This window comes from Helianthus annuus, chromosome 5 (genome assembly GCF_002127325.2).
Source record: "Helianthus annuus cultivar XRQ/B chromosome 5, HanXRQr2.0-SUNRISE, whole genome shotgun sequence".
Classification (NCBI taxonomy): Eukaryota; Viridiplantae; Streptophyta; class Magnoliopsida; order Asterales; family Asteraceae; genus Helianthus; species Helianthus annuus.
In genome coordinates, this window is record NC_035437.2 from 167149947 (window position 1) to 167171704 (window position 21758).

At 37.2% G+C, this 21758-nt stretch overlaps 1 protein-coding gene across 1 annotated transcript; it reads left to right on the forward strand.

Annotated features, from left to right (window-relative positions):
• Window positions 1-6079: 6079 nt before the first annotated feature.
• LOC110941905 (protein LEO1 homolog) lies at window positions 6080-13529 on the forward strand. The gene is made up of 12 exons (XM_022183597.2): window positions 6080-6338; window positions 9439-9770; window positions 10402-10537; window positions 10627-10806; window positions 10883-11059; window positions 11304-11435; window positions 11948-12127; window positions 12207-12338; window positions 12504-12605; window positions 12703-12942; window positions 13012-13160; window positions 13281-13529. Exons 1-11 carry the CDS (start codon window positions 6204-6206, stop codon window positions 13141-13143), a joined length of 1878 nt encoding a protein of 625 aa, XP_022039289.1. The 5' UTR covers window positions 6080-6203; the 3' UTR covers window positions 13144-13160; window positions 13281-13529.
• Window positions 13530-21758: the final 8229 nt, after the last annotated feature.

Genomic DNA, 21758 nt, shown 5'->3' on the forward strand with positions numbered 1-21758 from the left:
AGCGTCAATAATATAATTTAAGGCTTTCCGGATAATAAATAAATTAACCGGGGGTTTAACGATACGGATAAATAACGCGAGGTCCTTAATTGTAATTAATCGAGGGCCATGTCGCAAAGTTACCCCTTCAAACCCGAAGGGTCAGGTTATTAATTACCAAAAGATTCGTTATTAAATACAAAGATTTAGTAATCATTTGAAAAAGATACAATTTTAACCCCTTACGGACCGTAAAGGGGATGCCTTACGGACCGTAAGGAAGTGAATGATTGCTGATGATCCGCCTATGGCTTACGGACCGCAAGGCCTAAGCCATACGGTCCGTAAGCGATGCCCAGCGACAGAAAGTTGGCTGTTGGCTGTCCAAAGCGGTAAAACACGAAGTAATGGGTTTCTCAGGGTCATGGGTGCCCCCTACTCGACCCATAACTCTCTAGGACACCTGCCATTCATCCATGGTCACTTGTAGAGTGTGTTGTGATGATCTTGGACCTTGTCTTTGACTATAAATAGACTTGCATTGTTCATAAGTTTCATCACAACTCAAAACACTTCTCTGGTCACTTCTAAAGGCTCTCAAGTGTTCTTCTTTGTTCTCTAAGCAAGCCTAAGCCTCTGTAAGTCGTTTAGATCCTTGTGGTTCAATTTTACTTAGTAATGTAGCTAAAAACCAAACCGTCGTAACTACGGTTTGACTTCAAAATAAATCCGTAATGGCTCAGTCTTATGACGGATCAAAAGTAGTTATGAGTTGGTATTTATGTGGGTAATAAACCTCTAAAAGGGTTCCCTCTGATCACCACTCTAACTAGCTCAAATGTCGAGTCTAACGAATGTTTAAAAAGTCAACAGAAAGCTATTTTTGCGATTCTTGCATAATCTGTGATATAAATGATATGCAACCTGTTTAGACACTCATAAAACATGATATTAAGTATATAAACTTGTTTACGCTCGTTTGAATCGACCATTTGCTATATTGACCCGGATCGGAGCCGAATGTCGCAAAAGTTTGACTTTTGCTTTGACTTCAGTTCTGACCCGTTTTAGTGAGGTATAGATATGCCTTAGGACTCTCTTAGGACCAGGTTACATGATGGTATAACCCTCTGTGACCGGTTCATTGTTGTCCGAGTCTTTTACGCATTTCCGTTAAATCGCCTAAAAGTTGACCGTAACGCCCTTTCTAAAATAAAACGAATATTTCGGACACTTGAACGGACCATGACCTTGCTTACTAAATTATAAGCATGTCCTTAAAGTTTCACGTCAATCCGAGGTCTAGAATGGGAATTATGCTAAATAGCGCAATTAAGTAAACTTTTGTAATAAACGGCGCAATTAGCATAACGCCTATCTAAACCAAGATTTCGTCACCAAAACTTTTACCACTGTTATAAAATGATATTTTTGAAATTTTAAAGATTTTTAATAATTTTTACCTTGCTCATAACCTGCGGTTATGGCTACGGTTCGGTAAATACCGAATATACCCTTTTGGCCGAAACTTGCGTTCTACAAGGTCTTTTGACCCGATTCCAGTTGCTACTGATTTTAAATAATAATTAAAGTATTTTAGACTATATAAACTGTTCGGGAAACTCAGATTTCCTGTAGAACTCGAAAAGCTCTTTAAAAGTCTTTAAAATGACCGAAAAACCCCTACGGGGCGATATATCAACTAAAACTCATTACGGGCATCACGGAAGGTATCCTACTGATACCACAACCTCTTTAAGGCATATTGACTTAGGAAATAAGCGTAGGACTCTCATGGTTAACCGTTTCGCCTAATGCGCGCACGGTTCGGCTTATGAAACTAGTTTTCGTAAATTAGCCGATATGGGTCAAATTATATCATTATGACCCCAAAATCCAGAGTGTGAACTTTAAACCCATATAAAACAAGTCTCTGAACTTGTTGGGTCAGAATCACACTCCATTCTCGGTTTTCGCCTTTTCGCGCGAGTAAACCATAACTGTCTTTTGAAACCAACCGGTCTAGGCTACGGCTAATATAAAGACCCGTTATGATTCTAATAGGTTAATTAAAACCTTCGTTCCAGAATAGGAGCCCCAGTAAAAGCTATCTGTGACGTAATCCATTAAGGAATATACTTGCAAATACTTTTAACTTATTTTCCTTATACGGGCTTGGGATACGGTATAATATTTACCGCTTGATTGAGCATCATATCTTCCATCGCTTAGGTGGTTAATTGAATAATGTGATCGGCTCATTTAAACAGTCTTGTTACTTAAAAGCCTTTGGGGGGTTAATGACCGTTGTCCCGGATATCCTTGGCATCATTTTACGAAATGGCCACGACCTCGACATCCCGGTGTAGGCGTACACCCGGTATATTATGTCGACATTATTATTATTAAAAGACGTAGCCGTTGGTTTTTACACTACGGTTTTACGCAATGTGGTGTGTCTATTAATCTTTAACCCGGACAGGATCCGGGCTACTGAACGCATAAAAGGACATGTAATTCGTTCACAAGATTTTAATAATTTTCCCAAGTTATAAAAGAGTTGGTGCCTCGTGCATTCAAATCAATTTTAATAAACATTTTCAAATGTGTCAGTTGAACGTATTTACCAATGTAAACTGACGTATTTTCCCCAAAAGATTAAGTGCAGGTACTACACGAAATTTGGCTGGTAATAGCTTCCTAGCATCACGAATAGTCTCGCAAACTTGATGCTGTATCTGATTGAACAATACTTTATTTTGTTTATGATCCCCTGTGGATACAAATTCGACTTCTGTAATACACTTGATATTACATTCAAAGGTTGAATTATATTTATCTTTATGCTTCCGTTGTGCATTCATATAATTGTGTGGTTTGACTATATTGTTGCCAACTACGTCACGGTAATCCCCCACCGGGCCCACCGGTGAGACACGTGGAAATCGGGGTGTGACAGTTATAGAAGCGTCGAAAAGAATTGCGGAAAATGAAGAGGAAGAACGTATGTTGCGGGCACAATTTGCCACGTTTCATATGAAAAAAAGGTATTTATTCGAGGACCGCAACACAAGTTGATGTTGTGATAATGGATGCAGTTGATTGGTGGGCTACAAACGGGTCGGAGACACCATAATTGGTGGGTGTGGCAAAAAAGTACTTTCTCAACCGATTAGTAGCTCTTCGCGGAGAGAAACTAAAGTACATACTCCTACATCCATAATGTGAAGAGAAATCGTTTAAATTGCAATAGAGCGGATAAACTAGTTTTTATTCCCTCTAACATTTGGCTTCAGTCTCGTTTTTCGGATTCGTATAAATTTGGCCATAAAAAGTGGGATATGAACCCGGAAAGCACGTATATTGAAGGTTGAAGTACTCGCTTGGAAGAAATGGCTTGAGAAAATCTTGATGAAGAAGGCGTTGATAATGGGAAAGGAAACGAGAAACGTCTAGATTAGGATTTTATAACTTTATGTTTATGTTTTCTATTTGGTATATGAATATTGAATTATGATTATTTGGATTATTGAATTTAATAATTTATGTTTGAATTTGTGTATACCGAACTAGACGATTTGGTACACCGTACCGGATCGTACTGAAATGAACCTACCCCTTCCGAATCGAATTCATCCCACTACACAATTTTCGATCACAACTTCCTTAGCTCTTAATCTCTTGAATTTAGGGTTGGACTTGTTGTGTGTTATCTTTTTGTTCTATTTGTGTGTTTGTGTTCTCACACATTAAGGTAGCATTTAGTATGCAGGAATGAGAGGCGGAATGGAATTGACCATTACGAGGGAATGAAAAAAAGGGTGTATGGTTGGTCAATGGAATGGAATCACCCATTACATAAAGTATTCTCTCTCAAAATCATGCCATCCGCCCTCATGTTTGTTTTTCATTCCTTCCCCTCTTGCACCATACATTAATAACACCACAACCCATCACCGTCGCCACCTTTTCAACCATCGACGGCCACTGGCGCCGCCACACGCCATCGCCTCCGCCGCCACCCTGACGACCACCATCGCCACCGTTCCCGCCGCCTGCAACTCGCCACCGCCACCAACCACCACCGACGACCACTACTGCCGCCACCACCCACCAGCCGTCGTTGCCACCCACCACTAACGGCCACCACCGCCGCTGCCATCCACCTGTCACCACCACCACCGCTCCTGTTGCCGCCACCACCCACCACCTATCACCACCCACTATCACAACCATCGACCACCACCCATAACCACCAATCACGACCGATTTTATTCATTAGTCTTTTCTTGCCTACCAAACAATGTACAATAATAATTCTAACTAGTCCCACATGGTAACAAAACAAGACATGGAATGACTTCGTCCATTCCATTATCACATACCTAACAGACCCTAAACGTAATTAGCTGATTTAAGGTTAAACTTTGTTCAATTTTTAAATTTTCATAAGAAATATGTTTAGTTGCGTGTTTCTTAAGTCCTGTGTGTTATTTTTTTTTGAACGGCAACTCACTATTTATATAGATAAATAGAGCCAAAAAGGGGCTGAAAACAAAACAAAGGAAAAGACAACAAACAAAACAAACAGACAGTCGGGCGCACCAGACGATTACAAAAGATCTGAAACATTAAAAACTACCCACTTATCCCAGTTTGGCTTCGGGAGCTTCGAGCAGTGAGTAATCCAAAGGAAGACATCATCTTTTATAAGGTCGACCGATACCCGGGTTGGAACAAACTGATTTTCAAAAACCTTTAAATTTCTAGCATTCCAAATTCTCCATATCGTCCCCAAAATGCCCGTGTGAACGATTCTCTCCCCCCTTGCTGAACCTAGGTTAGCCATCATCTCCTTCACAAGATCCGTTAATCTGCACAAATTAGTCGTAGGAGGTATACGCATCCAAACCGATATTTGCCACCAAATGCTACGGGCCCGGATACAGTTAACAAACACATGGTCAGAATCTTCTATACCATACCCGCATCTATCACAATAAACGTCCTGCTGATTAATGCCTCTCTCGATCAAATTCATTTTTCCGCGATTTTGCCTGTGATAGCCCTTCACAGTAAGTAATTATTCTTCAGAGGAGCCCAAAAATTCATTTTTCCGCGATTTTGCCTGTGATAGCCCTTCACAGTAAGTAATTATTCTTCAGAGGAGCCCAAGAGTTCCAGAAAAAAGAGTCCTCCGTCTCGGACTCATTTTCAGCAACCATAATATCATATCTCACCCATTTAGTTGAGAAACTTACCCCCACGTTGTTGCTCCAACTCCACTTATCCGTTTTTTGTCATCAATGTTAACCGAGTTCGGCAAGCCCAAGAGTAGGCCCAACTGATCCCATTCCGCAACCGTATTTGGGCCTCTGGTCCAAAACCACTTCCAACACAGCTTCGAGCCAACTCTTTCCAGGCATTCATCCACCATTTCGTCCTTATCTTTTGCTAATTTGAAGCAATCCGGAAACCTCTCCTCAAGTGTCTGGTCCTGTATCCAATTGTCCTTCCAAAAACGCACTTTAGTCCCATTACCGACCTCCACTCCCAATTTAAGAGCTATATTTATGTCGAGTTTATATAAAACCCCATCAACCGCTCCAATATCCTTCCATACCCCCGAGACTAAATTTTTAACGGGAATAAGTTTCTTATTGAATTTATTTTTATGAATCGAGTAAATAACTTTTGCCCATAGTTGAGTCCGGTTATCTTTATATCACCACCACCATTTCAACATCATCGCTACATTAAAATCAGAAATCCTCCCAATCCCCAAACCCCCACGCTTCTTCAGTTTTGTCATTAGATCCCATCTAACCCACCTCATCTTATTAGCATTGCCTCTTTTACCCCATACGAAATCCCTTCTTAAATCTTCAATTAATTTTCTTTATGATAACTTTAGAAGCCGAAAATACGATGATTACATTCCATTAACCATACAACCTAAAAAACGAAATCCTGTGTGTTATTACATTCCTTCTATAAGCATAATTAATAATAATAATCTTTATCAACAACAAAAAGTTGTGGAATTAATTAACCTAAGTAAAGTTATTTATAAATTCTACAGGTCGGTCCTGTATCACGTGACAGCAGTAGTAACGTTTCTTCGGTATATATAATCAATCAATCGTGTACTGTTTCTTCATCATCGGCGGGAGGTCATTCGAGCTTTATTCTTCCGAAACATCATCAATCTCCGATTTACGACAATGGTGGGCGAAGAGAAACGGCATCAGATGATGCAGAATCTGTTCGGTGATCAATCGGAAGAAGAAGAAGAGGAGGAGGAGGAAGAAGAGGTTGAATCGGAGCACGAATCCAACCGACAACCCGATTATGCATCCGTACGCTTCCTCTCGCAACTTTTTGCTGTTTAATTGCTCTCGTATCGTAGTTATTTCTTAATTCGGTAGTTAGGTTTTGTTAATTTGGGGGTTTGAGTTGAATTGTGACTTGTTTGTTGTTTGAATTGGAGTTCTAGGGTTAGGGCTTGTTGTTGCACTGTTGTTCCTTAATACTAACCAATTGATGTGATTCTATTTCAAGTATTATAATTAAGTTTGATTTCGAATGCTAAGAAATAAGCCTGTGAGAGTTTATTGGTGTATATATTGTACAGTTTTATTGGTTATGTTGTTATGCATTTACACTAAAAGGATGTAAGTTGACTTGTTAGAGCAGAAGGTTACAGTTTTTTTACTTAATGAAACATTGACATGGCACTGCTCTTTATAAATTGACCGGTAAAGAACTCGGAATGAATGACGTTTGAAAGCTGATTATTATTCTTTTTTATTAGGAATGAGGACAAGATATTTTACTTCCTGTTTTGTTAAAACTTATAATTATCCATGTGTTGATTTTGTTAGATTGTAGCGGATTAAGTAAATGACTAATCTCATAAACTAAGTGTTGATACTGCTAATACTTAGGTTTATCATCACAATCTCAAGATGTTTACTTGAGTGAAGTTATAAGTCGTGGTTGTATACTGGATTATGCACCGGCGTTGGGACATTGATGAGAAAATTACAGACACTTACAGTTGGTTAATGTTACATCAAATTAATTTGTATAATAAGTTAATAACTCTTGTGTGCCCATGGCATTATAGCCTAGTGGCATCTTAGGGGTGGGATAAGGCTTATGACCATTAGGTCATGGGTTCAAAATTCCCACAAGGAGGTTTGTCCCAGATTTATCGGGTTTCCTCCTGAATTGGTGTATAGGCATCATTGCCTAGTGGAGATGGATATGATTGGATGGTTCCGCTGGTGACACGATGATACTCCAGTGGTCCGTCAGTGATCCAAATTTGCTGTTAAAAAAGTCTTGTGTAAATAATAAAAAGAAAAAGTTTTAATTCAGTTATAAGTCTGGAAAGTAAATATATTATTTTACTATCATAGCATGGAAAGACAATTTGATTTACAATCATGGTTTTTAGCATCAAACTATTTGGTTCTTTATAATGTATAATATTAAAAAGTTATTACAGAATTTGTCACGATAAAAAAAGGTTATCAATCAAATTGTTAACTGGTACATCTCTTTTGGCTTCAAACTCTCCGATCTTGTTTTCCTGAACTCGGTTAGTTCATATATAGACATTTAATTTGGGCATACACAATGCATGATAACCTTTTACACTACGGTCTTATTTAGGTAGGCACGTGCCAGTTCACATTCCATGTAGGCCTCCATGGAAGTCTTTGGCGGTTTATATATAGTAAACAGTCAATCATAACTTCATATTTACTTTTCTCTAGTCAGTGATTAGATACAATCTGTATTGCAGTTTGTTTATTATGACTGAAGTTGTAATTCTTTGTATACCAGATATATCATTAGCTAATATTGAGTTTTCTTCAATATGTGATATTATAAAATCTTTATGCTATATAACTGTTTAACTTTATTTTTATGGATAAAATGAATTTATTTTCCACATGGGCACACATATGCTTTTGGTCTTGAGAGCTAAATTGGGGATTCGGTATGTTTTATACATGGAACAACTATTCCTAGATTTTGTATACTTAAGCAATAAAAATATATTTTGCATATATTACATAACGATGCGGGACTAATTGCAGAAGTATTATTTGTTTTGACATAGCTTAACTTATTAAATCTGTGTTTTCAGATTATCTTTTTCTTTTTAATAACAGTATTGTTCAATAATAGAGTTTTTTTTTGGACTATGAAATACTTGCTGATAAAAAAAAATCATAAAAAGCTCCAGATTGCATGTACTAAAATATGGTTCGACAATCAATCTATAGTTGATTATGGTGAGTATATTCATGGACATTATTATAATTTACAACTTAAGGTGTGATAAAAGCTTTATACACAGGGGTATTTGGTTATTTTATAATTTTCTGGCAAGTTTTTCTTTGTTGGAAATGGTATAAACTAAACTGAAACATGTGTGGTATACTATGCAGTTAATGCGGTAAAATATCGGATATCGGTAAAGGACCGATATTTGAAATATTGGTTATCTCGGTGAGATATCGGTGGGATATCGGTAATTTTAATATAATGCAGAATTTATATATATAGCAATTTAACACCAATAATTCAGTGATATATCAGTGATATATCGGTTATATCCGTGATATATCGGTTATATCGGTCAAATATCGGTGATATATCGGTCAATATCGCCGATAATATTGGTACCGATATTTTGACCAATATTTGACACCGATATTTTACTAAGGGACTGATATGACCGATATAACCGATATATCGGTGATATCTCACTGATATTAACTGGTATAGTTGTATTAATATTTGAGTGGCCTTAGTGAAACCTTTTATATACTTGGATGGTCTATGTATATATTATCCCAAGTTCTTATCATTTAATGAATGAGACTCATAATTACGTGTATCTGTTTTGCGGATATATGTTATTAGTTGGGCACATGACAGCGGATGAGAATTAACTTCCACCGATTAAACTTGGCAACATGTTGCCTATGCATGGCCATTTTTTATATGAAATTAAATTAAAACTATACAAGGTGTTTAATATAGAATCTTGTCTTTGTATCCTCATAATACACATAAATCGCATTTTCAATAACAATATCAAGTTGGAAAGGGGGACTCTGTTGTTTTTTCATTACTTTTAATGAGTTTTTTGCCGGTTTCATTTCGTGTAGCATGTTTATGGTCACATGTTAAAGTGTGTGTGCCGAATGTATCATAGCTGTACGGCTTCTTTATCGTCAATCTTCACCTTCAATCAAAAGACGGATTTCTTGAATTCCGAAAATACAAATTATAATGAAAGTGAGAATTTGCAGATCCTCACAAGGCTTTATAAAGATAGAAGTAGCCAAGATCTGATTCAACAATAATATATATATTATTGCCCAATTTGAATCGTTATTAGTTTTATTCAATTTAATTAAATTGAAACTTTTTCAGGATGAAGGGGATGTCGGGGCGAAGCCTGAAGGCGAAGAAGTGGTAGAAGGTCAAGGTGAAGCAGAGGCTGGTAGTGAAACAGACGGTGAATTACATGAAATGGATCAAGAACCCATGGAGAGTGAAGGTGAAAGAGATCAAAGCTCTCAAGAAGTAGATCTCGAAATTCAACGAGATGAAAGTGAAGGAAAAGATTCCGCAAGCGACCAAATTGGTCAAAGAGGCGTGACAAGCAGGCGCCGAGAAGTTGTCGAGAGTGAATCTGAACGATCGGAGGAAAATCAATATATGGATCACGCAGATGAAGAAATCGATCAACCTAGAAGTCCAAGGTATCGTTCTTATCCTATTTCACTTTTAATATTTCAAATCTGTGATTAAAGGCAGCTAGTGTGGGATGTTAGGATATACTTTTGAGTAATAAATGTAATGTAATTTCATTTTGAGTACAATACCATTTTCGTCCCCGAGGTTTGGCCAGTTTTGCGACTTTCATCCAAAGGTTTGTTTTTCCGCATCTGGATCCAAAAGGTTTGAAATCTTGCCATTTACATCCTGCTCATTAATTCCATCCATTTTTCTCCGTTAAGTCAGGGGGATTTTCGTCCTTTTTGTTAACTTAAAGGACAATTCAGTCTTTTTCAGGGGTATTAGGTCTTTTTACATAAAGTGAAAAAGACGGAATTCCCCTTTAAGTTAAACAAAAAAGACAGAAATACCCCTGACTTAATGGAGACAAATGGATGGAGTTAACGAGCCGGATGAAAATGGTAAGATTTCAAACCTTTTAGATCCAGATGCGGAAGAACAAACCTTTGGACGAAAGCTGCAAAACTAGCTAAACCTCAGGGACGAAAATGGCATTTTACTCTTTCAATTTTAAAGATTTTGAAACGGTTGCTCTGTTTTTGACCAACACGATCATTTAATGGATTAAGTTGTTTGCTTCTTGTTTGGAAGTAGGTCACCTGATGAAGAGAAAGATGAAGCTCACATATCAGAGACAGCTCCCGAGCTCCGTGATGTATTTGGCGAATCAGATGACGAAGAACCAGCAGAATACGAAGCTGTTCAGAATAATCTAGATGACGATGCAAATGTTTGTAATTATTATTAAACAACAGTTACTACTATAATCTATATTATCATCATTATTCCTAGAATAATTTTAGCTGATCTTCTTAACAGAGATCTCCTATGGAGGATGAAGGTTATGAGAAGGATCTTAGGCCAGAGGATATGTTAGCCGATGAAGAGGGTCGGTATGATTCTGAAGAGGATAATGTTGTTAAAGCTAAGGAGAAACCAGTGGGACCCCCTCTGGAGTTAGGGATACCGCTGCGACCCCCTCCCTCACATCCTGAAAAGGTTTAGTATCAAATCTAATGTCTCACACAGTCACTTGATTGCGAACTAAATACGGTTCACTTTGGTTTGCTTGCAGATGAACATGATTAAAGTTTCTAATATTATGGGAATTGATCCTAAACCGTTTGATCCAAAGACATATGTTGAAGAAGATGCATTTGTTGCTGATGAATCAGGGCATAGCAAACGTATTCGTTTGGAAAACAATATTGTTCGTTACAGGGCTGTTAGAAATCCCGATGGAACAACATCTGTAAGTCAATTTTAAATAAACAAAACAACTTCACATGTTTCATCATCCATCTTGCTTCTTATTACTCCACTCTGTTAATGTCCCATGTTGGTTCTAAATTTGTTGCACATAGGTTGTGTGTTGTGGGGGGGGGGGACCAGAAAAGGTTTTGGAGTTTTAACATGTCTTTTTATGATCTCTACATACTTCACTTTATATGTTGCTTCATAAATTTTTTTTCTTGTTTCGGATAATCTTTATGTAGTATGAAAGCAATGCACGTTTTGTGAGATGGTCGGATGGCAGCTTACAGTTGCAAATTGGAAATGAAGTTCTTGATATTTCAGTGCAGGATGCACAACATGATCAAGCTCATCTTTTCCTTAGACATGAAAAGGTGCGTAAAACATGTTTCTTTCTTTATGGTATCCCTAGAAGTAGGGGTGTAAACGAGCCAGGCCGAGCCCGAGCTCGACCAGGCTCGAGCTCGGCTCGTTATGTTTTTATGAAGCGCGAGCTCGGCTCGGTTCGAGCCTACTTTGAGCTCGAGCTCGGCTCGCGACTAAAACCCAAAGCTCGAGCTCGGCTCGACCTCATCAATGTTATCATCATTATTAATATATTTATATAAAAAACTAAAATTTTGCATGGGCTCGTTTAGGCTTGTGAGCCTGAAAGAGCTTTGTATTTGAGGCTCGAGCTCGGGCTCGATAACAAAACGAACTCTATTTCAGGCTCGAGCTCGGGCTCGATAAGGCTAGGCTCGTTCGAGCTTGTAACCAAGCCGATCACGAGAAACTCTCGAGCCTCTAGGCTTGTTTACACCCCTACCTAGAAGCATACGTTTTCTTTTTATACATGTACGTCCTATTTTTGCTATAACATGTATGAATTTCATGAAAAAAACAGGGTATACTTCAGTCACAGGGGAGAGTCTTGAAAAAGATGAGATTCATGCCTTCGTCTTTAACATCCAATTCTCATAGATTGTTGACCGCACTTGTTGACTCAAGGCATAAAAAGGTATTCAGGGTCAAAAAAACCGTCACTGACATCGACCCCGAGAGGGAGAAGGAGCAGAAGGAGAAGGTTAGATCATGAAAATTATATAATTTTCTTGAAATCTTCGGTTAGGAATTTCCACTAATCAAGTTACTGATTTTTATAGGCTGAAAGTCAAACAATTAGGGCTAATGAACTTCTTAGTAAGAAAAAGGAAAAGGTGAACCGCAAGTATACACAAACTGTGCGTAGGGAGCGCCAACTTTCACCTGGTTTCTTGGAGGATGCACTCGATGAGGTATAATTCTAGATTTCTAATTATTTTACTGTCATTTAACTATCTGAACCTGTAAACATGTTCTATGTGTATTTTTGTAAGTTGATAACTAGAGTTGACACTTGTCAGTAACCGTTTTTCTTATCAACTGTTTATGTGTAACATGCTATGTTTAATGATTATTAGGATGATGAACAAGATTATTATGATAATCGGCGTCGACGCCGCTTTGAAGAAGATCTGGAAATGGAAGCTCGGGCCGAAAAGCGTATTATCAATGCAAAGAAGGTATATAAGCTTAAAAAATATAAAAGAAAAAAAAAACAATTTTTTTAATTACCATTACCATTTTATGTAATAATAATAATACGTCCTCTGTAAATAGTCTCAAGGACACAAAGATACTTCACGAGGCAAATCATCCTTGCATTCCATGAAATCATCTAGACGCCCGATTGATGATTATGAAAGTGAAAGGGAAGAATCTGAGTATGAAACCGAGGGTGAAGAAGATGAGCGGTCTCCGCCACGTAGGCGTGCTGATGTGGCAGACCGTTATGACGATGACGAGGAGGAAGATCAGTATGAGGAGGCTTTGGCTGATGAAGCATCAGAAGAAGAAACAGTAAGTGTTTTCTTTATATTTTTCACTTTTTTTCCACCATTTTGTTAATTTAATTAAAAATAACTTTAGGAGTTGAAGCATAAGGCTTCAGGAAGCAGTCTCAAGCGCCATGAGATAGAATCAGACGAAGAGTCTCCTCCAAGAAAGGCTGCTGCATCTCATCGCCGAAAGGCACTTGTTTATGATAGTGATGAAGAATAAAATATACGCGAGAGTTGGTAAGTAAACGTCATCTATTCAAGTAATAAAGAAATAAAATACATCCCTCAAAGCAGTATTCATCTGATAGTTTTGAGTTCCCTTAATTATGTTTTTTCACAAACATCCTGAACATGCAGATGTGGATTCTTCATAGAACTGCAAACCTATCAGAACAATGCAATGAAGACCACAACTGATCAACAATGAAACTAACTGCGCATATTCTCTTTCTGTTTCTGCTCGTAGCAATCGTATTTGCCTGAACATCAACATATTTTAAGTTACAAATCACATAGCAGTTTTCTGAAGTTTTTCTGTAGCATCCATCATATGGACAAGTTATGTACTTTCTTTTTCTATATATGATCTTTTCATAATTTTCTTCACTTGTTTTGTCATTATTGTGTCTTATTTTGTTCCTGACTTCAATTGCTTGATCGTTTTTCTGTTGGGTTAGATCTACATGTATGTGTTTTGCTTAATATGACCCCTCGGATATTGATGTGTGTAATAAACTGAGAACAAATTCTAAACTACACTCAAAGAACAACTCCAAAATCAAAGGAATAGATACAATGCGTGCTATTTATAGAAAGAAAGAGAAACTAATCTTCTCTATTTGACTATTTGTGACAAGCTGGGCATGATCAACATATATGCTCGAGCTTAAGGGGAGTGTTAAATAATATGAATAAATAAATGTCCTAGTTGTCCCTTCTAGAAGCCCACTTGGGTTCATATTATTTAACACTCCCCTTAAGCTCGAGCATATATGTTCATCATGCCCAGCTTGTCACAAATAGACTTAAGGCAGATGGCGGGTTGGGGGTTTCTAAGCTGGTTGATGTTAATTCAGCTTTATTAACTAAATGGGCCTGGATATTCTATAATATGGAAAACTCTTTATGGCGTAGGGTGGTTGAGGCGATTCATGGAGGGAGGTGGGGTTTTCTTCCGGTTGATAAGGCTATGCGGTATGGTGATGGTCCATCCTTGGAGGATGGTCCGCCATGTAGATCGGGTGTGAGGATGTGGCAAAGAGGATGGGGGTAAGGAAATGGGGGATGGACCTAAAATATATATGTATATATTGTATGTATAGGTGTGTGAGAGAGGGGAGGCCCGTCTCCAACGTCTTCATGCAGACGTTCAGGACGCCGGCGGTGGGGGGCGAAATGGAGGGGACGGCTGCGCCGATCCAGGATGGGGCGGGAACGACCCCCACACCGCACAGCCTAAGGCCATTGGTGGTTGTTGGAAGACCATTGCTTCCTTCCTTGGTAAGTTAAAACTACAAGGTAGGAGTATTCATTGTTGCTTGCGAGCCGATATGGGTAAAGGTGAGTCCACGAGGTTTTGGTTTGATTACTCGTATGACGATTCATTGTTAAAGGACTGCTGGCCGATGCTTTACAAATTGGAGAAGGATAAGAGCTGTTATGTGAGCGATCGTTTCAAGCAGTCTTTGGACGGATTCATATTTTCTCATAATTGGTTGAGGAGTCCGCAAACGGTTGTAGAGATTTCTGAAATGCAAGAGGTTTTAGAGGTCGAGATGTGAAGCGGCAGCAGGTTATGAAGTGGGAGTTTTGGGTCCCTTTAAAGGTTAATTTATTTATATGGAGGGCGGAAATGGATCGGCTTCCTACCAGGACCGCCTTACTCAGAAGGCGAATTAATATTCAGGATGTTTCTTGCGTTTTTTGTTCTTCGGCTGACGAATCTTTGGATCACATCTTCACAGATTTGAGAGCTGGTTCCAAAAAGGGGAAAAGGATTTTGAATGGGATCGTTATGATAAGCTGTTGGGCAATTTGGAGAGCTCGGAATAGGAGGATTTTTGAAGGCGTTGATCCTAAAGTTTGTGATGTGATGGCTACGATAAAGTCTTTGTCGTTCTTGTGGTTTAAGAGTCGGTCTATGTTTACGTCTCTTCAATGGAAGGATTGAGCTATGTACCCGTTGTATATGTTGTAATGGTGTTTTTGGCGGCCCTTGTTTTGAGGTCGCGTCTTTTTTAATGAAGTTTACCGTTCAAAAAAAAAGTAGCCCCTTTAACATGTGGAAATTAGCTTGGTCTTTTCGAAAAGTGGTCTTCCTCATGGGTCCCCTTATTTCGGTTACATGATTGTTGAGCCAAGCTGATTGTAGCGACTCACCATTGGTTCGTGAAAGACGATTATCAGTCATTCTATCAAGAGAATATAAATCATATGGAGATGCTTCATGACTGCTCGTGTCATAATACTACTATTGACGGATTAACGAAAGGCATGGCATCTACATATGGTCATTCGTATACCAAATACATAATATCCTGATCTTCAATACCAAAAAGTAACGCGTCTCAAGTCACCTCAGGGGTACGCCGATGTATTTTGGACATAAAGCCAAGGACCGAAACATGTCTTCCTAAAAAGGCCCATTCTAGCTTGTTAAGCTTAGTCGATAATTTTACCCGGACGTTTTAGCCACAACTACAAGAAGTCTCATTGCCAATGTAGCATAAACAACTCCTAAAACTGTTACAAATCACCGAAAACCATCTTCAACAAATACAGAAAAGGTGCTCAAATAAACTGAACAAGCATGTAATTATAATTTAAAATGTTGAAAAATCCTAAAGAGATTATAAAGAATCGCTCAGAACTTATAGAAGATAATGGATGCATTATCCAAAAGCTAGAAAATAAAACTATATATTTTTCTAACGTAAGAGCTCGATCAATCAAGATAATTTGTTGGTTTAAGTTATCACTGATTTAGGTTGTTAGGTTAAACTTAAACGAATAAACATGAACAAGTCATCATCGTTCTTGTTCGTTCAATTCGTATACACACTCCCTATGTTACGTATCTTATTTTTATTTTTATTACTATTGTTAAGAGGGATTAGTATGCTATTTTGGTTTAGTTTGGGGTGTCCTATGTAAGTTTCTTATTTATTTATTTGGGGTTACGTATGGAATGGAAATCAAGCATAATTTGAGTCAAATATCTCTCTATCTCTTAGTTTTCTTTCTCCCCAAGGTTTTAACCCTATCAAGGGTATCAGAGCTCCGGTCCGATTCCTCATCGGAATTCCTTGCCGCCGCCATGACTAACACCCGCAATAATGAAATCGACAACACCCTCAAGTCCCATGGTAAGGCAATCAGCGACATCCAAGCTGTGTTAGCGGCCCTGATGAAGCAACAGGAACAATCTTCGAAGCAGCAGGAAGAGATTTTGAAGGCGGTGCGTGACAAAGCCGTGCAGTCGTCGGGTAGTTCCTTCGGGTCCTTCTCCGGCCCAGATGGTGACTCACGAACATCCAAACCATTCCGTATCGATAAGATCGACTTCCCTAAATTTTCGGGGGACGATGTTGAGGGGTGGGTCTATCGCTGCGAACATTTTTTTTCGATGGATGACACCCCGATGACTCAAAATTACGCTGTGCTGCGGTTCACTTGGAAGGCGATGCCCTCCAATGACACCGTGCCTACTTGAAGACCCGTAATGCCACGGTTGCCGAGGTCCCATGGGCGGACTATGTTCGTTCGATCTCTGCCCGTTTTTCTAATGCAATGTTTGAAGACCCTATGGAAGAAACTGCATCTCTCGTTCAACTTACTGATGACGCCAAGGGTCTACAAGAATATAATTCAGGTTTCGATCGTTTGCTTAACAAGGTTACCGTTAGCGAACTTTATGTCGTTAGCCTACATTTGAAGGGTTTGAAGACTGAAATAAAAGGGCCGGTAAAGATGTTCAAGCCTCAGACACAACGTGAGGCGTATGGGTTAGCAAGAATTCAAACTATGAACAACACATGCTTAATGGTTCAAAACTACCCTTGTTGCCAAGTCCAACAACCGAGCCATCAAGTTCTACACCGGGAATCCTTAGATCGAGGCGTTTGACAAGTGATGAACTTGAGCAAAAAAGGGCAAAGGGGGAATGTTTCTGGTGTACCGAAAAGTTCGTTCCGGGGCACAAATGTAAGAAAAAACAACTTTACATACTTGAAGTGGTAGATGATGAAAAACAAGCAACGGAAGAGGATGAAGACAAGGTTTCTTGAAGTACTTTTTGAGGGCAAAAAGTAGGTTAAGGGGGGAGTATTGTTACGTATCTTATTTTTATTTTTATTACTATTGTTAAGTCAAGAGATTAGTATGCTATTTTGGTTTAGTTTGGGGTGTCCTATGTAAGTTTTTTATTTATTTATTTGGGGTTACGTATGGAATGGAAATCAAGCATAATTTGAGTCAAATATTTCTCTATCTCTCAGTTTTCTTTCTCCCCAAGGTTTTAACCCTATCACCCTAGCTAGTAAAATAGTTGGATACTACTTTAATCGTCTAGGGATCAGACTGCGTAAATCAAACACTTATTAAATAAATATTATTACTTTGTAACAACGCACTCCATCAAGAAAATAACAAAATGATTCATATTTTCAAAGAAAAGCCTTATGAAAGGCTTGGATTCATATTTTCAAAGACAAAAAGATCGGAAAATCAGCAAAAAAGGGAGTCGTTTTGGAGTCGGGTTCTCCAACATTTTAATGGTCTAATTGGTGGAAACAACCGAACAACTGACCAAGTGAATTGGAAACAAAAGGATTTAATTCTTAAAAATTAAAATAAGTAGATTCAACGAAAGCTACCTTCAATTGGTATAATTATTTATATAAATTAAGTTGTTACATTTTTATTACTTTTTAATTTTTAATTTTTATAGACACAATGTTGGCAGAGTGGAAGTTCAGATATTAATATCATCACGACGACCCTAAACGAGTACATGAAAGGTTTCTTCAACTTGAACTCTTGAGAGGTTGTAAGAAACCATGTCAAATGGGAACCCATTCCGTTGATGGTGCAGAATTTGAAGGCCATTTGCACAAAAGAACAAAAACATCGGAGACAAAAAATTATACAAGTTCAACGGATGGTTTAACAAGCAACATTCCTGCGCTCAACGAGATCAATAAGGACAACGAATCATGAAGAAAGAGATCGAGTCGTCTAGCTAAGAGAAGGAAAGTTTGGTAGACATCGTAACCAAGTACAAGACAATAAAAGATGTAGAAAAAATAAAAAAAAAAATCATTGCTTCGGCAAAAGGTGACGGAAACAAAAAAAGAAGAAGAAATGACGATGAGTAATGAGTATCATGATGGAAAAACAAAGAGGCCATGATATCAAAACGTTTATGAAACTGCGTGATAAAGTTGTCGAACCATACTTGTCAATTATACTACAACTAGGATTGCGACCCACCGCAATGCGGCGGGGATTCTTTAGCTATAAGTAAGTCGATCTAGGACCCGCACGTTATGTTAAATCTGTCAAACGGGGAAAAATAGACGATGTAAAAACATTCACCCACACACGCACGTTGCATCGTGTTAACTCGCAAAATTTAGAACGAAACGTAAAAACGTTAAGCCAAAGACACACATTGCGATGTGTTAACTCACAAATTTTAGAACCAAGCATAAAGCGAAAAATTTGCGGAAAATGAAAAAACTTTAAAGGACCTAAGTTGAAAGTAAAAAAAGTTATGAGGATAGATTGCAAAAGATAAAATGTTTTGGGTTAAAAGAAAAAAAAAAAACAAATAGTTTTTGGTTAAAAGTAATTTATGAAATACTTGTGGGTGAAAAGTAAAAAAAAAATCATTTTTTTTGGGAAACCCCTAAAGCCAACGTTACGACAACCATATGCATAACCATTTTTTCTTTGAAAACCCCCCAAAGCACACCCCGCGTTGCGGCGAGGCGTAAAACGGTGTCAAATAATACTAATGTCACACAACCGTCATCGACCACCAACACTGACTCGACCTAGGATATGCGTGTTGAGACGAACCTGTCAAACATAGAAAAATAGAGGTAAAAACGTTTAACCACACATGCACGTTGCGTCGTATTAACTCGAAAAATTTAGAACTATACGTAAAACGAAAATTTGCGAAAGTTGAAAAGTATAAGTGACAAAAGTTGTGAAGTGAAATTATAATTAATGAAAAGTTTTGGGTTAAAGTTAAAAAAACAAATTATGTAGGGTTAAAATTGCAAAAGGTAAAAACCTTTAGGTTAAAAGTAAAAAATCAATTATTTTTTTGAAAAATGTTCAAAGCACAATGTACAACTTGTTATGCACTAAAAACTTGCTAATTTATAATTTATAATATAACTAGGACTAAGACCCGCCCGCGTTGCGGCGCGGGTACATCGTAAACATTGAATGGATTAGTCCAAACATTATATGATGCATTAACCATATGAAACCACGTACATAAAAATATGCACGTAAAAATGGTTTCTTTAAACGAAAACGTATTATATTTGACCTAGAGTTGTTTATAAAAAAAAATTTACGTCGAAATGTATAACAAATCATATTGATACCTATCCGTACATAAAATATGCACCTAAAAATAGTTTTTAAGTAAAGAAAGTATAAGGGTAAACCGAAACAAAATATTAGTAAAAAATTTGATAGGTTAAAAACGTTCGTAAAACCATGCCAAGTAGCACCAATGCCACACCGGCATCGACTCCCAACATCGAAAAAACTTGTAAAAATAAAATAGATAAAATGGAAAAAATTACACCAAACGAAAAGCAGAGATAAAATCATTGAACTACGCACACTCATTACAGTGTGTTAATGCGAAGAAATTAAACAGAAACGTAAAACGTAGAAAATAATAACTTAGTCGATCAAGGACCCGCCCGTTGCGGCGAACTGGTCAAAAGGGGAAAAATGGACACGTTGCGACGGGCCTATCAAATTCAAAAAATAGAGCAAAAAACGTTGAATCTCACATGCACCCTACAACATGTTAACTCGCAAAATTTAAAACGAAACGTAAAACGAAAAACTTAAGAAAGATAAAAATTATGAGGGACCAAAACTTTGTGTTAAAAGTAAAAAAATTAAAATGGGTTAAAACACAAAATATGAAAATAGTTGGGTTAAAAGTGAAAAAGCAAAAAAAAAAATTTGAAACACACCCTAAGCTAGGAGTACACTTCCTAATGCATAAAATAGTTGCTAATTTATATTGTATAAATTTATAATGTATAAATCTATATCTATACTATATAATAAAAGAAACCTATGAGAGGACACGTGTCGAATTCCCCATTTTTTTCTCTAATTTAGTTGATATCCTTTAGGTTTAAATATAATTTATATATTTCCTAACTGATAAGTGATAAACAATAATTATAGATAAGTTTTATTTTTTATTTTATCTATTCTTTAGGTCTAATTATTATTTATATATTTTCTAACTGATAAGTGATAAGCCATAATTATAGATATTGTTTATATATTTTCTAACTAAATTCATTTTATTAGTTTACAAATTTCATAATATTATTAAAATTCTTAAAGTTGTGTTTTTCTTTTATATTCGTACTTAAGAAAATTCAATTCATTCATGATTTTATTATTATCATTATTATTACCTCCGTGGTAAATGTATTATTAGTAATATGTAGTTCTAAAATCAGGATGTTACACAAATGAAAATACATAAAAGATAATCGGCTTATAACCTAACACTATCATGAAGTGTGATAAATGTGTTCTTAGAAATTATCTACCAAACTCCATAAAATACTTTTATTATTGTTGTTGTTAGTATTATTACCATTTTGCATCATATGTTATAATTTGCATCATATGTTAACTATGTTTATTTTTTTCAACCCGTATAATACACGGGGTTGTAACCTAGTATATAATGTAAACGTAATTCGCGAAAAAAATGAGATTGGGCACACAACTTTTAGTTTTTTAGTTCAAGTTTATTTATACCTTTTTATTTTTAATTATTGTAATTATTTAATTAATTTATTTAATAATATGAGGTTGGGCAAACAACTTTTAGTTTTTTTTATTTCAAGTTTATTTATACCTTTTTATTTTTAATTATTGTAATTATTTAATTAATTTATTTAATAATTAATGAAAATGTCTTTTATCCACATGGAGCAATGGGTCGGGTTTGGGACGGGTTTAGGTAATCCCAAACTCAAACCCGGTTAGATAAGCTTGTCTCAAACCCGTCCCAAAACCTGTTGGGTTTCTAGCGGGTGAATACCCAACGGGTATACCCGCGGGTTTCAGGTAAACCCGTTAATTTAAAAAGATTACTCGTTGGGTATACTCATCTCAAAACCCATGGGTATTTATTGGCTAACTACTAACCCGTTACATTTTGTACTATCATTATAAAAATATATATCAAATACCTAGAATGTATACGGAATAGAATACCTATATGTGTAAAAAAATGGATGTATCATATATATATATATATATACATATATTTAATAAAATAAAAGAAATTATATCGGGTATACGATCGGGTAAACGGGTACACTTTATCGGTAATTGGGTTGGGTAAACGGGTATATCACTAAATCCCAAACCCGCGAAAAAAATAAAAACTATTCCCAAACCCGTCCCAAACCCGATTAACCGACCCCAAACCCGTTTCAAATATGTCGGGTTTCAGATTTACCCAACAGGTTGAGGTTTGATTGCCATCCCTACGTGGAGGTCCCAATCCGACTTAAAATGATCCGTTCCGATCCGATCCAATTA

Coding starts and splice junctions, on each gene's coding strand:
- LOC110941905 (XM_022183597.2), top strand. CDS start 6,204: ATGGTGGGCGAAGAGAAACGGCATCAGATGATGCAGAATCTGTTCGGT. Junction 6,339..9,438: donor GACAACCCGATTATGCATCC/GTACGCTTCCTC, acceptor AAACTTTTTCAG/GATGAAGGGGATGTCGGGGC. Junction 12,128..12,206: donor AGAAGGAGCAGAAGGAGAAG/GTTAGATCATGA, acceptor TGATTTTTATAG/GCTGAAAGTCAAACAATTAG.